Consider the following 17,872-nt stretch of genomic DNA (forward strand, 5'->3'; position numbering starts at 1 on the left):
ATTAGAAAATACAGATGAAGTGTGCATACTTATTTTAGAAAATACAGTTTACTTAACAGTTTACTTAATCCTGTAGAGGAATAAAAACCAAAACCTATTGCGATAGAGAAAAAAATCTGTCCAGTTGCTCCCACAAACGACTCAAGTGATTTCACAGAGAAATTCTGTTAAATCTTGAGACCCGAGAATCCCAATCCTATGCAAATTGCTTCAGAGCATAGAAAATGAAAGAAAGCTTCCAATACTGACTTTTTAAAATTATTTTTTATTGAGGTGTAGCTGACTATAACGTTATTATCAGTTTTAGGCATACAATGCAATGATTCCATATTTGTATATATTGAAAGATGATCACCACAGCAAGTCTAATTAACATCCATCACCACATAGTTAAAAAAAATTTTTTTCTTGTGATGAGAACTTTTGATGTACTCTCCTGGGAACTTGCAGATATGTGTTACAATGTTATGGACTATAGTCACCATGCTGTATATTACATCCCCATGACTTACAATCGGAAGTTTGTACCTTTTAGTCTCCTTGACTCATTTTGCCCCACTCCCCACTCCCACTTGCCTTGAGCTAAAGGAATCTATTCTCTGTGAGTTCTTTTTTTTTCTTTTTCTTAAGATTTCACACATAAGTGAGATTATACAATATTTGTCTTTCTCTGACTTACTTCACTGGCTTCATGTCCTCAAGCTCTATCCATGTTGTCACAGTTGTCAAGATTGGTTCTTTTTATGGCTGTATAATATTCTATTGTGTGTATAACCACATTTTCTTTCTCCATTCATCCATTGCCATTGATGGACACATAGGTTGTTTCCATGTGTTGCCTATTGTAAATAATGCTGCTGTGAACATGGGGGTGCATATATCTTTAATAATTAGGTATTATTGTTTTCTTCTAATAAATATCCACAAGTGGAATTGCTAGGTTATAAGGTAGCTCTATTTTTAATTTTTTGAGAAACCTCCATACTGTTTTCTATATGGCTGCACCAATTTCCATTCCCACCAACAGTCCACAAGGGTTCCCTTTTCTCCACATCCTCGCCAGCTCTTGTTATATTTTTTCTTTTGGATAGTATCTATTATAACAGGTGTGAGGTAATATCTCATTGTGGTTTTGATTTCCATTTCCCTGATAATTAGTAATGTTGAGCATCTTTTCATGTGTCTGTTGGCCATCTGTATGTCTTCTCTTTCTGGAAAAGTGTCTATTCAGAGCCTCTGCCCATTTTTTAATTGGATTTTTGGGGTGTTTTTTTTTGTTTTTTGCTGTTGAGTTATATTAGTCTTTATGTATTTTGAATATTAACCCCTTACAGATAAATGAATTGCAAGTATTTTCTCCCATTCAGTAGCTTGCCTTTTCATTTTATTGATGGCTTCTTTTGCTATCCAGAAGCTTTTTAATTTGATGCAGTCTCACTTGTTTATTTTTGCTAATTCTTAATTTTAATGAAGTGTAAGCCTATTCAGGTAACAACCAAAATAGTACAAGCCAATATCATTTACGAATATTGATGCAGGAAATCCTAAGTCAAATATTAGTGAGCAGATCCCAGTACCACATTAAGAAAATAATACACTGTGACCAAATGGGTTTATACCAGTTTTGTAAGAATAGGAAATATGTTAATATAATTCACCATATTAATAGGTCAGAGGAGAAAATTATGTTTTCTTCATTGAATCTGAAAAACCTTTGACAAAATTCAGCACCCATTTCTGATAAAAGCACTTGAGAACATAGGAATCAGTGGATATTTCATTAACTTGATTAAATATATACCTTAATCCTAAAACCAGTATTTTGCTTATTTTGCTTAAGGTCAGGAAAAAGTCCAAGGATGCCTACTATCTGGCTATTTGTTTGAGTGAAAAGAAGAGTTGCACACTTCTCACTTTAAATCAAAAACTGGAAATGATTATGCTTGCAACTATGAGGAAAACTGAGATAATGCCGAAAGCTAGTCCTCTTATGCCAAACAGCCAAGCTGTGAATGCAAAGGAAACGTTCTTGAGGGAAATGAAAAGTGCTACTCCAGTGAACACACAAGACAGTGAAAAAGCCTTATTGCTGATAGAAGGTTTTAGTGGTCTGGATAGAAGATTAAACCAGCCATAACATTTCCTTAAACCAAAGCCTAATCCAGAACAAAGCCCTGACTCTCTTCAGTTCTGTGAAGGTTGAGAGAGATGAGGAAACTGCAGAAGAAAAGTTTGAAGCTAGCAGAGGCTAATTCATGAAGTTTAAGGAAAGAAGCCATCTTCGTAACATAACAAATGTTCAGGATGAAACAGCAGATGCTGATGTAGAATCTGAATCAAGTTGCCCAGAAGATCTAGCTAAGATTATTAAAGAAGGTGGTTACACTAAACAATGGATTTTTCAGTGTAGAAGAAACAGCCTTACATTAGAAGAAAATGCCATATAGTACTTTCATATCTAGAGAGAAGTGATTGCCTTGCTTCAGACCTTCAAAGGACAGTCTGACTCTCTTGTTAGGAGCTAATGCAGGTGGTGATTTTTAAGTTGAAGCTAAGGCTCAATTTACCATTCTGAAAATCCTAGGGTCTTTAAGAATTAGGTCCAGTCTACTCTTCCTGTGCTCTCTAAATGGAACAACCAAGCCTGGGTGACAACACATGTTTACAACATAGTTTACTGGGTACTTTAAGCTCATTGTTGAGGCCAACTGCTCAGAAAAAAAAAAATTCAGAGTATTTCTGCTCATTGACAATGCACCCAGTCACCCGAGAGCTCTGATGTAGATGTACAAGATGAATGTTGTTTTCATGCCTGCTAACACAGCATCCATTCTGCAGCCCATGGATCAAGGAGTCATTGTGACTTTCAAGTCTTACCATTTAAGAGACACATTTCCTAAGGCTGTAGTGGCTATAGATAGTGATTCCTCTGATGGATATGAGCAAAGTAAATTGAAAACCTTCTGGAAAGGATTCACCATTCTAGATGCCATTAAGAACATCTGTGATTCTTATGAAGAGGTCACAACAGCACCATGAACAGGAGTTTGGAAGAAAGTGATTCCAGCCTTCATGGATGATTTTGAGGAGTTCAAGACTTCATTGGAGGAAGTAACTGCAAGTGTTGTGGAAACAGCAACAGGACCAGAACTAAAAGTGGAGTCTGATGAATTGACTGACTTGCTGCAATCTCATATGATAAAACTTTAACAGATGAGGAATTACTTCTTATGGATGGGCAAAGAAGTGTTTTCTTGAGATGGAATCTTCTGGTGAAGATTGTTGAGATGACAAAGGGTTTAGAATACTACATAAACTTATTTGATAATCAGTGGCAGGGTTTAAGAGGACTGACTCCAATTTTGAAAGAAGTTCTATGCGTAAAATGTTAACAAATAGCATTGCATGCTACAGAGAAATCATTCATGAAAGGAAGAGTCAGTTGATGCAGAAAACTTCATTTTTGTTTTAAGAAATTGCCACAGCTATCCCTTCCTTCAGAAACCATCACCCTGATCAGTCACAAGCTATGAACACTGAGGCAAGAGCCTCCGTCAGCAAAAAAAATTCAACTTGATGAAAACTCAAATGATGATAAACATTTTTTAGTTATAAGGTATTATTTAATTAAGATATGTACATTTTTTCCTAGACATAATGCTATTGCACACTTAATAGACCGTAATGTAAATATAACTTTCATACATACTAGGAAACCAAAAAGTTCATTTGACTGTCTTTACTGTGATACTCAGTTTATTGTGGTAGTCTGGAACTGAGCCCATATCTCCAAGGTGTGCCTGAACTTATCCCTCAACTGTACGCAAGAATCAATTCCACATCAATCAGGTCCCAAATTTAAAACGTGAAACTCTAAAAATATAGGAACAAATAGCCATGATGTAGGGAAAGGTTTTGTGACTCTGACTCAAAATCAAGATGCATAAAAGGATACATTGATAAGTTTGCCTGCATAAAGATTGGATTTTTCATAACCGAAAACAAACAGAGACAAATTGGAAGCAAGTATTTGCAACATATTAAGGTACTGATATCTCTAGATTAAAAAGAATTTCTTACATTGCAAGGGGAAGAAGACATCAATAAAATGGCAAGACTGTAAGGGCCCATCCTTTCACAGAAACATTGAAAAACCAAGCAAAACTGTCAGAGTCAGCATTGTCAGAACTCTGGAAAACAAAGGTGTACAGCAAATACTGAATTAAGAAAAAGGCAATTTAAAAATGATAAGAAATACAAGAACCCCTCCTATGTATTTGGTAATTTTGAAAAACATGCACATGCTCAGGGCTTATGCTCAGAAAAGACTTAAGAAAACCTCAAGCTTTCACTTCTGGCTAATCAATAGCTCAGTGCAAGCAGGTAGTGAAGACGAAGGCAGTTATAAATAGCCCAGAGAGCCACTCAAAGAATCCCAGCACAAAGCCAATATGCAAAGACGGGGGGACGTTTTTTTCTTGTTGTTCTTGTACTACTTTACGATTTCTTCCTCCTCCTCCTCTCTTCTTGGGAAGATAAAGAAAATTCTGGGGATAGATGGTGGTGATAGTAGTACCACACTGTGACTATTGTTTTAAACTGTATACTTAAAAATGATTAAATGGTAGATTTTATGTTATATGTATTTTATCAAATTTTTTTATGACCTCAAATCAATAACCTAACTTTACACCTTAAGGAACTATAAAAAGAAGATCAAGCTGAACCCAAAGTTAGCAAAAGGAAAAGAATAACAAAGATTAGAGCAAATATAAGAGAATAGAAAAACTACAATAGAGAATATATTTGTAAATGATATCCAACAAGGGGTTAATATCCAAAATATATAAAGAACTCACACGCCTCAACACCCAAAAAGCAAATATCTCAATTAAAAGATGGGTGGAGGATATGAACAGACAATTCTCCAAAGAAGAAATTCACATGGTTAACAGGCACATGAAAAGATGCTCCACATCACTAATTATCAGGGAAATACAAATAAAAACCACAATGAAATATCACCTCACACCAGTTAGGATGGCCAACATGGAAAAGACTAAGAACAACAAATGCTGGTGAGGATGCAAAGAAAGGGGAACCCTCCTACACTGTTGGTGGGAATGTAAGCTAGTTCAACCATTGTAGAAAGCAGTATGGAGGTTCCTCAAAAAACTAAAAATAGAAATACCATTTGACCCCGGAATCCCACTCCTTGGAATTTACACAAAGAATACAAGTTCTCAGATTCAAAAAGACATATGCATCCCTATGTTTATCGCAGCACTATTTACAATAGTCAAGATATGGAAGCAGCCAAAGTGTCCATCAGTAGATGAATGGATAAAGATGTGGTACATATACACAATGGAATACTATTCAGCCATAAGAAAGAAACAAATCCTACCATTTGCAACAACATGGATGGTGCTGGAGGATATTATGCTCAGTGAAATAAACCAAGCAGACAAGTACCAAATGATTTCCCTCATTTGTGGAATATAACAACAAAGCAGAACTGAAGGAACAAAACAGCAGCAGACTCACAGACTCCAAGAAGGGACTAGTGGTTGCCAAAGGGGAGGGTTGGGGTAGATTGGGTGTGGAGGGAGGGAGAAGGGGATTGAGGGGTATTATGATTTGGCACCTATGGTGTGTGGGGGATCATGGTGAAGACAGTGTAGCACAGAGAAGGCAAATAGTGACTCTGTGGCATCTTACTACACTGATGGACAGTGACTGCAATGGGGTGTAGGGGGGACTTGATAATATGGGTGAATGTAGTAACCACAATGTTGCTCATGTGAAACCTTCATAAGAGTGTATAGCAATAGTACCTTAATAAAAAAAAACAGAAAAAGAATAATAGAGAAAATCATTGAAACCAAAAATTGATACTTTGAGATGAACAAAATTGACAAATCCTTAGCTAAGCTGACAGAAAAAGAGGGGAGACTCAACTAAAATCAGTTAACGAAAGTGAGTACATTACTACCGACTTTACCAAAATAAAAAGGATGACAAGAATACTTGACTAGTGGTATGCCAGCAAATTAAGTATGTAGATGAAATGGACAAATACCTAGAAACAATGGAGAATTGTGCTGCTATGAAAAAGAAACTATAGAAAAGTATTAAGAAGTATATAAAGTCAAAACCAAAGTGAGGTATCACACCCCCTAGAATGGCTGTAATCAAAAAAAAAAAAAGGATGTCTTGGTAAGTAAAGACAAATTGCTTAAGAGTGTATATATATAGTATGCTACCTTTTGTGTAAAAAAGAAAGGGAAATAAAACGTCATTTTCTTTTATATATATGTAAAATATTTAAAACGTATAAAATTATTTGATTTTATAAAATTATATTTTAAATTATATTATAAAAACACAAATCTTTTTGTGATATTTTACATTGCTGTGTCTTTAAGCTCAGAAACTTCTTTTAGTGTCTAAACTCATTCAGTGAACTTTTCATTTCACATACTGTTTTTCCTCTCTACAAGTTTATTTGGGTTTTTTTAATACTTCCATTTCTTTCCTCACGTTTATGTTTTTCTTTGATCACATGAAGCAAGCATATTTGTAATAGCTGTTTTAATAATCTTTGTCTGCAGTTGGATTTGGTTGTTTTGAGACTTGGTTAAGGTCTTTGGGGTCAAATCTAGAGTGGCCTTATACCAAAGGTAACTTAATTCCCTTCCTAAATCATTGCCCCTCTGGGATCTACTAATGTAATGACCCATGAATTTATATAGGTGTCTGCACTTTGAATGGTGGGGAGTCAAACAATTTTAGATCCTGCATGAGCTCTGGGAGTTATTCAGTTAATACTTCCCCAGTAATCATTCTTTTCCTTGAAGTTCTTTATGCCTGGTGTCATGGCGTTATACCCTAAGCACACACAGGTTGATATTCAGCTGATAACTCAGGCAGCACTCCTGTACAGATTTCTGGAGCTCTTCCTTTGCACAGCTCCCTCTTCACGGTAGTCTTTCCCAGAAATATTAACAACCTCAGCCTCTCAAACTCCAATTTCTTTCAACTTAAGTCAGCAAGATTTCCAGGCTCTCTTTGGGTACCCCTCCCTGGACTGCAGTTCACAAATTGCCTCTAGACAAAAACCCCGCATAATAGTAGGGTTCACCTATTTTTTTCCCTTCTCTTAAGGATCACAGTCATGCACTGCCTGTGGTCCAATTTTGTCAGTTTTTTTCATTGTTTATGGTGTTAGGATAATTTCAGACCCTGACGCTTTCTTATAGTCTGAACTGGAAATTCTCCAGGGTGCAGTAAAAAAGTAGCATGGGCCTCTGGATGCGATGCCCTTGGACGTACACAGTATCACTGTGTATCACTGTGTGTTCTTCCAGCCTGGGCTGAAGCTCATGAGGAAATAGCAAAGCCAATATGAGGGAGGTCGACTGTATTCTTCACATGTGTCAGTATGAAAGAAAAAGCTGAAGAATTATTTCAGATTAAGGAAAACTAAAGAGACATGAAAACTAAATGCATTGTTATCCTAGACTAAATCTTGAACTTAAGAAAAAATGCTATTAAAGAACACTATTGAATCAGTTGACAAATTGGATTAAAGGAAGTATATTAGAAAGAATATATGAGCATTCAATTTTATAATTCTGGTAACTATCCTCTGGTTATATGTAAGAGAATGTTGTAATCCTTATGAAATATATACCCTGAAGTATTTTGGACTAGAGAGGTATGGTGTATGCAGCTTATTCTCAAATGATTCAGGAAAAATATGTATAGAGAGAGGCCTTAAATGATAAAGCATGTAATGCAGAATGTTAATGATTGGTGAAATGTGGATAAAGTATATTCTTGTGCTACTTTTCTGAAAGTTTGAGAATATTTCCACATAAAAGTTTTTAAAATATGCAAGAAGGGACTAGTGGTTACCAAAGGGGAGGGGTAGGGGAGGGCAGGTGGGGAGGGAGAGAGAAGGGGATTATGGGGTATCATGATTGGTGCACATGATGTGTGTGGGGTCATGGGGAAGACTAGCTCAGAGAAAACAAACAGGAACTCTGGCATCTTGCTACACTGATGGACAGTGACTGCAATGGGGTATGGAGGGACTTGATAATAAGAGTGAAATGTAATAACCACATTGTTTTTCTTGTGAAACCTTCATAAGAGTGTATATCAATGATACCTTAATAAAAATATAATAAATAAGTAAAATGGCAGAGATCAAGGATAAGGACAGACTTTTAAAAGCAGCTAGAAAAAAAATGTTTTTGAAATATGTACTTTGGAAAAATGTTTGGCAATACCCATTAAAGGTTAACACACATTATTTTATGACCCAGTGGTTCTACTTCTGGGCATATACTTAAGAGAAATAAGTAAATTGTATCTCCGTGAAAAAATTAGAATTATAAACAAGATCAAATAGCTTTTGGATAAGTCCCCAGTGCCTTTTAGCATTCATTTGAAAATGTATAATTTTCCTTGAGCTGAAACTAAGTTGTTTTAGTGTTACAATGCAGTGGTTCTCAAAGTGTGGTCCTCGGACCAGCAGCAGCAGCATCAACTGGGATCCTGTAAGAAATGCATGTTTTTACACCCTCTCTGTCCAAACCTAGTGAATCAAAAAGTCTAGAATTGGGGCCCAGCAATATGTTTAACAAGCCCTCCAGCTGATTCTCACACACTCTATATAGTAGAGAACCCTTGTTCTAGTGAACATACTTCAGGAACTATTGTTATCTTCAAGAGTACTTTTTTTTTTTTTTTTCAGCTTCTCCAACTTGGGAAATACCTGCTATATGAACGCTATTTTACAGTCTCTCTTTTCACTTCAATCATTTGCAAATGACTTGCTTAAGCAAGGTATACCATGGAAGAAAATTCCACTTAATGCACTTATCAGGTAATTATTACCTACTGAACAACCTTTTACCTTACTGATTATAGAATAGTGGATTTTTAGACACTTAAAAGTTTATGTGGCATTGTTAATCTTCAAAATACACCATTTAGTGTTTTGTAAACATGCTAAACTTGTCTCTTTTGTTTTATCAGACGCTTTGCACACTTGCTTGTTAAAAAAGATATCTGTAATTCAGAGACCAAAAAAGATTTACTCAAGAAGGTTAAAAATGCCATTTCAGCTACAGCAGAGCGATTCTCTGGTTATATGCAGAATGTGAGTACTGTTTTTAAACACTTCCGAGATAAGGGAAATTGAAATGATTTTAGTATTTCCTGATTTTTGTTTTAAAATGAGGTTTGTGTATGTTCATCACAGGTTAAAAAACCTAAGGACTTAGGGTAAGATTCATTATGCCTCCTCTGTGTGTTTTATCGTATTTTAATAATATAGATATTGTTTGCCAGTGCAGAACTTAGGCTCTTTTAGCTACAAAGGCTATTTTAGAAAAAATTACTTTAAAAAAAGCAACAAAGTAAGGCTGGAGTGTGTCATATGTTCATTCATGCTAATCCAACTGGTAGTTAAGAATATAAAATCCATCATCTGTTTTTATTCACAAAATATGTACCCCAAAATTATTAGATCACTTATGGTATTGACTTTGAAGTGCTTTCGTTTTATAAATTACAGTGTCGACAAGCTATTACTATCACAAAAAATGTTTTGATCTGATTAAGGACATTTTGCCTTTGTAGGATGCTCATGAATTTTTAAGTCAGTGCTTAGACCAGCTGAAAGAGGATATGGAAAAATTAAATAAAACTTGGAAGACTGAACCTGTTCCTGGAGAAGATAATTCACCAGATATTTCAGCCACCAGAGTATACACTTGCCCTGTAATTACTAATTTGGAGTTTGAGGTTCAGCACTCCATCATCTGTAAAGCGTAAGTAGTCTCTAAGAAAACTCTTTTCACTTTTAATTCTTTATGGCAAGTGATTAAAACTTTTCTAGAAGATTTTAATTCTTAGCTCATCTTCCTTTCCTGTATCATAAGGAAACATAAATTCTACCAAATACCTTTTTTCTGTGTCTTTATCTGCTATAAAAATGCTTGGAATGAGAACTAAGGAGAACTTGAATATTGTGTTATGTGCTTTAGTACTGACTAAACAGTTAATTTTAATCTACATTTTTTCTTTTAATCACTCTGTGGAATATTGAGCTCTTTGGGAAATCTTGTTCTTCTTTTCATTTTCCCTGAACAGATTCCCTTCTATATAGTTGCTTATTTTTTTGAACCAAGTTGTTTTTATTAAAAATGGGGATTTTTAGAAAATAGATCAAAAATTGAATTAATCTTAACTTTTGCAATGCTTTTTAACCATGTTTACATTAATTACTCAGATTTACTTTATACATTTAATTAATTTATATCTCATTATCACAACTTCTGTACCATGTACTTCACATCAGAAGGTTCTATTTTGATTAATCTTCTAATTATCAATGGTACAGCTGTGAATACATTTTTTTGTTCAGAGAGAGTGGAAATATTCCAAGCCCCTATACAAGAAGAATTATTTATGTGGCTTTCACACATTACTTAACATAGAATTATTGAGACACACAGAGCCTGTTGGTTTTTTTTAAGGTATCATTGATATACACTCTTATGAAGGTTTCACATGAAAAACATTGTGGTTACTTCATTCACCCATATAATCAACTCCCACCCATATCCCATTGAAGTCACTCTCCATCAGTGTAGTAAGATTCCACAGAGTCACTGTTTGCCTTCGCTGTGCTACACTGTCTTCCCCGTGACCCCCCCGACACACACCATGTTACTAATCATAATACCCCTCAATCCCCTTCTTCCTCTCTCCCCACCCACCCTCCCCTACCTACCTCCCCTTTGGTAACCGCTAGTCCCTTCTTGGAATCGACACACAGAGCCTTTTCCCTCAACATATTACATGTACTGTCCATCATATTTTGTTACTCTGTGACAATTGAGAAGAAATTAATCCTGTGGATAATGTTTTATCCCTGAAAATCTGTGGTATCTTTATTTTTGAAATTCAGTTTTACTAGTTTACATCTAGGTATTGACACTTTTTGTTAATTTTGTCTTTAACATGGTGGAATATTTAGGTTGCCTCTGATAGAAATGGCCACAAAAAGCATAGAAAGAAAAAAGGCCATATCACAGAAGTGGCTGCTGCACTGTGACGACAGCATTAGGCAGTCCAGTTGTGCAGCACCCAAGTGCTGAGTGTGCAGTTAAGGTGTATGCACCAGTCCATGAAGTGATGTGGCTCACAGGATGTAGGTACACTGGGTGGCTGGGCTGAACAGTGACCAAGAGTGTACAAGTCTGGGAGTGTACAAGAGTGTTAAAGAAGTCTTCTTTAAACCAGAAATAATTTTTTGCTGAAGGAAAGTTCCATACACCTTATCCCTGGAATTACAATTTTCCATGTTTAGTCTCTACCCCATCTAGTTGTAGGTTAGTTTAGCCAGTTTGCCAAGTATACTTGTTTTTTTAAAACTATTATAGTTTTAATTTTTATATTACATTTATACAAAACTTTTTGCTCATTTTTAATTACTATAAAGGCATTTCAATATATTAATAATCTTGAGTATGAAGAACTCTTATGAATTCTCCAAATAACTTAAAATATCTAAAACTAAGTACTTAATGTTCCCCATTAAATCTTCTGTGTTCTTCCCTATCTCAGTAATGACAGTTCCAATCTTAGAGTTTGTCAGTCCAAAAATGTGGTGTATTTCTTAACTCTTTTCTTTCTCTTTTACTGCTGCATCTCCTACATCAGTGGATCCTCTTCAGTCTCCCTTCAGAATACATCCAGAACCTGACTTCTTTTTACCACCTCCATATGAACCCCTTTTAAACTCTTTAAGGTTGTGCGCAGAATTTAGTTCCTTACACTTGTAATACTGAGGGTCCTGTTTTCTTGCTAGCTGTTGGCTGGGACCACTTACTTCCTATAAGCTGCATATAGTTTCTTTCCATTTGCCTCCATAGGCAGTTTCACAACAGTGCATTTTCCTTCCCTCCAGGACAGCCTATGTCTCTCTGATTTCTAATCTCTGTCTTCCTCTGTTTGAGAACTCATGACACAGATTTTAAAGAGTTCATGTGGTTAGGTCTGACCCACCCAAAAAATCTTTTTCATTAACTCAGTGTTAAGATAATATTAAAATTATCTGTGATAATATTAAGTGTTAGTAATATTATATCTGCAAAATTGTCTTGCATGTAAAGTAACAATCATGGGAGTGATGGCTCATTCATAGTTTGAAGTTCTTCCACGCTCAAAGTGGGTGAAATTACACAAGGGTAAGGGTTGTCTTAGAATTCTGCCTATAAGAGAGGCACTCAAATATTTGTTGAATGAAGAATATATTCTTAGGATGCCTAGTTTTTAACTGTGGCAGTAGAACTACTGGGGCAGAAAATTGAATATTACTAAAAATGATAAGCAGACAAAATGGAAAAGTCAACCAAAACTATTTAAAAGAAATAAATTTGCTTCCAGGCAAATTAAATTAGTGTTTTGATCTCTAAGCCCATTTTTGGAATTCTATCAATGACCAAACAGTTCTGCTGCCTAACGGAAGTGCCTACACGTGTTCACCAAGAACACAGAATTTTCAAAGCAGCATTGTTCATATAGTCAAAAACTGGAAACAGTCCAAATGTCCTTCAGTAGTAATATGGACAAATTACAGAATGCTCAAGCAGATTAATACTAACTATCAGTGAAAATGGGCTACAGCCTTTTGTGGCAAGCATGATTGAATCTTAAAATCATGTTGAACAACAGGGGCTAGTTATAAAGAAAACATACTATATGTTTTCATTTATATAAGGTTCAAAAACAGGCTAAACTCAATGTGTTGGAAGTCAGGATAATAGTTACCTTTTGGGAGAAAAAAAGGAATAGTGATTGGGAAGGGGCATGTGAAGGGGGCTTCTAGGGAGTTCATAGTGTTTTCTTGATTTGAGTGGTGATTACGTGGGTGTGTTAACTGGTAATTCATCAAGTTTAACTTTGAGTGGTTTACTTTTCTGTATGTATGATATACTTCAGTTTTTTTCAGTTTTGGGGGTTTTTGAAAATAGAAAAAATTTAAATATAGCATTTTAAGAAAATACTTCAGCACTTACAATTGAGGGTGTTTTTTGCTTGTACTGATTTATTAAGGCTTAAAGTAAGCATGAGAAGTCTTAAATGTTGTATATTTTTTTGTCTACTTATAGTCTGTATTACACAATTAGGCTTACAAATGCTTGTGTTTGTCTTCTTTTATTCTTAAAGATGTGGAGAGATTATTCCCAAAAGAGAACAGTTTAATGACCTCTCTATTGATCTTCCTCGAAGGAAAAAGCCACTCCCTCCTCGTTCAATTCAGGATTCCCTTGATCTTTTCTTTAGAGTAAGTTAATATGTTTTGGTGTTTTCATGTAACTACATTTTATACATCATAGATAACAGTATTTGAAGTTGGTTTCTTTAAGGCAGAGTTTTGACAAAATTACATGCAAGGAAAACAAATGAAATATTTGTAAATAAAATTTTTTTAAAAGCTTGATAAGTCTAATTGTTAACTATTGAAGAAGAAAATGATTGCTTAAATTGCTATACATTTAAATAGCAAGTGTTTCAGACAAGCTTAGAAGCAGTTATTTGTAAACAAATGTTAATTTGAAGCATATGCTAAAATGTGAATTAAAATTGGAGACACTGTAAGTAGATCTGAGAAATAAAAAAGTAGTCTCTGCTTTTCCTTAGGTTTTATGTACCCAGTTAGAAACAAACATTTATCCAATGCTGTAGATAAATATTTGTGTCTGTGATAGTACTGTTACAGATACTCAGAAAGTTTCTGGGGCATAATTAGACCTGTTGTGTAGCAGTCTTTATAACTGATGATAACTTAGAAATTTGCCAGGATCACCCTTTGTCTATTTAATAGTGGTTCTTGTTTTGTTATAGCAAATGGGCATGTTTTTCTTCCTAAGGTTAAAAAAAGAAATATAAACTTCAAATGAACATTCAGCTCCAAAGATAAATACCCTTTTTTTCTCTTCGTTTTAATTATTCCTTACCGTTCCTGTTATTATCATTAGAATTTGAAGCTTTTCTGTGGATCTTTACCCCCATTTTTTAAGGATTTCTTGTTTCAGTTTTCTCTAGGTAATGATATCCACCCCAAACTTTGGTATTTTTAGAGCAGTTGTACTTAGTGGGCTGTCACCAGAAGATTGAGTTCCATTATAAGAAAGGGGTAAAGTTACACCTAACAGACCAAGAACTCCGCCTAACCTGAAGGTGATCTTATCTCTGCTATGGCCAAATGTGAAATCTGGATATACTCTTGGCAGTGCTTCTTATGTTTCCATGGGAAAAGATTGAGAATCTGCTACTGTAAAATCTGGTTACTATTGTAAATTGAGATGTTTCCCTGGTAAAGAAGAAAATTAGGAATTCTGAAATAAGGCATGATACTATATATTTTGAAGATTAGATCTTAATTTAATAAGTCTTAATGGCTCTGGACACAAAATTAACTGGTCAGAGTTGTCACTCCACTGAACTATTATGACTTAAAGAAGATTATTAGCGTTTAATGGGGTAATGCTGATTTAACTTCATGCTACTTTATTCTTCTCTCTTGTCTTTTTACAGGCAGAAGAACTTGAGTATTCCTGTGAGAAGTGTGGTGGGAAGTGTGCTATTGTCAGGCACAAATTTAACAGACTACCCAGGTAAAATTAATTGCTCTTTAATTTTTCTTCCTTAAAGTTCTTATAAATATTACTGAATAAGTGAGGCTTACCAGAGTGGATTGTTAAGGAAGGTCATCAAAGCTGAAATGTGAAAAGGGTAAAAGAAGGAAAGCTAGAATGCTTTTGCCTAAGATAGGAAGGGGATTTGGAATGTTGAAGAGGAGAAGGAACTTGAGAGTCCTAAGAAGATAGCGACAAGAGGATGTGACTGGTGAGACTTGGAATAATGATAGGGATTAGCTAGTAGATTCTTTATTCAGTAATGTGTGCCATCCAGTTATAATTTGTCCTGAATTATCCTCTTTTAACCAAACCTTCAGTAAAACCTTCAGTGAAAACCTACAGACACATATACACATGTGTATATGAAAAAAATAGGAAGAGTAAATTTCTGCAATTTTATTCAGATTTTTTTCTGCATTACTTTATTCAAAGAATCTTATAAGTAAGTTTCCTGTAATCATAAGAATTCTGAATTAAGAGTAAAATTAATTTATAGTAATGGCTCTGTGTAAACAGATGTAAACCAAACTAGTTAGAAAAAATACGATGTGATTATAGAATAGCTTTTAGTTCTTTGTTTCCAAGAAGAGATCTGAACTACAAACAAGGTTATTATTTAACATTAAGTATTTATATGGCACTTTGTCTGCAAAGTGCTTTACTTTCTTTTATTAGGTTCAGTTTTCTATGAATAAGTGTGGAGTTTCTGGAACCTAACCCCTAGAGACTGGTTTTTTTTGCATTCCATAATCTACTCCTTTCTCAAAATGAATTTCTTTTAAATAAATGACTTTCTAAATCATTGCATAGTGGTAGTATGTTGACCATATAGTCCATATTTTTTATTTAAGAGACTTATTCTTTCCTATTTGTGAATGTGTTGAGGCAGGAGGTTGAGGAAAAACAAATTTGAAGGCAAAGGATTGGTTATTACCAACTGTCATTAACTAAGGAAACCCAGTACACAATTAAAAATACTTGTTTGACCTGGCAAGCTGAATGTCTGTTCCCTTTCCCATTGCCTAGCTATTTGATCTTTCAAATGGAAAAAAAATACTAGGGGAATTTTTCTTCATGGTTTTCTCTTTTTTCTGGTATGTTACTTATATTAAAGGTTAACTTATTTCAAACATGTAAAATAGAAGCCATTGTATCATAAATCCTAATTATTAGACTTGACTCTGCTTTTGTTCATTTCAGTACTAAAGCCAATCTACTCTTTTTTTTCATTCTATTTTTTTATTAAGGTATCATTGATACACAATCTTATGATGGTTTCACATGAGCAACATTGTGGTTCTGACCTTCACCCATATTATCAAGTCCCCCCCAGACACCCCGTTGTAGTCACTGTACATCAGTAAGTGTAGTAAGATGCTATAGTGTCACTATTTGTCTTCTCCGTGCTATACTGTCTACCTGGTGACCCACCTACATTATGTGTGCTAATCATAATGCCCCTTAGTCCCTTTCTCCCTCCCTCCCCACCTACCTTCCCTTTGGTAACTGCTAGTCTCTTCTTGGAGTCTGTGAGTCTGCTGCTGTTTGTTCCTTCAGTTCTGCTTTGTTGTTATATTCCACAAATGAGTAAAATCATTTGGTACTTGTCTTTCTCTGCCTGGCTTATTCACTGACCATAATACTCTCTAGCTCCATCAGTGTTGTTGCAAATGGTAGGATTTGTTTTCTTCTTATGGCTTTCTTTCTAATACTCCATTGTGTATATGTACCACCTCTTCTTTATCCATTCATCTACTGATAGACACTTAGATTGCTTCCATTTCTTGACTATTGTAAATAGTGCTGTGATAAACATAAGGGTGCATATGTCTTTTTGAATCTGGGATCTTGTTTTCCTTGGGTAAATTCCTAGGAGTGAAATTCCTGGGTCAAATAGTATTTCTATTTTTAGTTTTTTGAGGAACCTCCATATTACTTTCCACAATGGTTGAACTAATTTACATTCCCACCAACCGGTTAGGAGGCTTCCCCTTTCTCCACATCCTCACCAGCATTTGTTGTTCCTTGTCTTTTCGATCTTGGCCATCCTAACTGGTGTGAGGTCATAGCTCATTGTGGTTTTAATTTGCGTTTCCCTGATGATTAGAGATGTGGAGCATCTTTTCATGTGTTTGTCGGCTATATGAATTTCTTCTTTGGAGAAGTGTCTGTCAGATCCTCTGCCCATGTTTTAATTGAGTTATTTGCTTTTTGGGTGTTTAGGTGTATGAACTCTTTATATATTTTGGATGTTAACCCCTTATCAGATAAGTCATTTACTAATATATTCTTCCATACTGTAGGATGTCCTTTTGTTCTACTGATGGTGTCCTTTGCTGTTCAGAACCTTTTTAGTTTGATGTAGTCCCATTTGTTCATTTTTGCTTTTGTTTTCCTTGCCTGAGGAGATGTGTTCAGGAGAAAGTTGCTCATATTTATATTCAAGAGATTTTTGCCTGTGTTTTCTTCTAAGAGTTTTATGGTTTCATGACTTACATTCAGGTCTTTGATCCATTTTGAGTTTACTTTTGTGTATGGAGTTAGACAATAATACAGTTTCATTCTCTTACATGTAGCTGTCCAGTTTTGCCAACACGGGTTGTTGAAGAGGCTATCATTTCCCCATTGTATAACCATGGCTCCTTTATCATATAGTAATTGGCCATATAGTGTGGGTTTATATCTGGGCTCTCTATTCTATTCCATTGATCTGTGGGTCTTGCATGCTTTTTAAAGAGAAATACAGTTGATAACTTCAGCTTACAAAATTTTCAATTTGTGGCTTCTGTGATAAAGGTATATACAGTAAGAAAGGAAATAGTTTTCCATAATCATATATTATTTTTACCTAGAATGGAGGTTTATACCCATAAGAGTTCTGAAATTCAGTATTTTAAGTGTTCTTGTGAGCTGTGAAATATATTTAGTCCAGCAGGTGGAGATGATGTTCTATGTGAGGTGAAAATGTTGTGACCAATGGTAACTAAAAAGATGTGTTTCAACAGAGCTTAAATACCTTTTCAGAACCACAAACCAGATTTGGCATGTAAATTTTGTAGAACTTTTTTCTAAGTGGAGAAAATTGTTCTATTTCTTTATTAGCTTTCTTCAGAGCAAGTGCTACTGAAATAATAAATTTTTGTCAA

General features: G+C 35.1%; 1 protein-coding gene across 5 annotated transcripts in view; it reads left to right on the forward strand.

Moving 5' to 3' along the window:
* USP37 (ubiquitin specific peptidase 37) overlaps positions 1 to 17,872 on the forward strand; it is a 94,584-nt gene that overhangs the window by 39,390 nt on the left and 37,322 nt on the right. For all 5 annotated transcript variants that reach the window (XM_036915601.2, XM_057503557.1, XM_036915580.2 and 2 more), the window contains 5 exons: positions 8,765 to 8,896; positions 9,049 to 9,172; positions 9,655 to 9,845; positions 13,252 to 13,369; positions 14,623 to 14,702. In XM_036915601.2, coding sequence (XP_036771496.1) covers positions 8,765 to 8,896; positions 9,049 to 9,172; positions 9,655 to 9,845; positions 13,252 to 13,369; positions 14,623 to 14,702 — 645 coding nt within the window. The remainder of the gene's footprint in view (positions 1 to 8,764; positions 8,897 to 9,048; positions 9,173 to 9,654; positions 9,846 to 13,251; positions 13,370 to 14,622; positions 14,703 to 17,872) is intronic.

The sequence above is a fragment of the Manis pentadactyla genome, chromosome 6, assembly GCF_030020395.1.
Source record: "Manis pentadactyla isolate mManPen7 chromosome 6, mManPen7.hap1, whole genome shotgun sequence".
NCBI lineage: Eukaryota > Metazoa > Chordata > Mammalia > Pholidota > Manidae > Manis > Manis pentadactyla.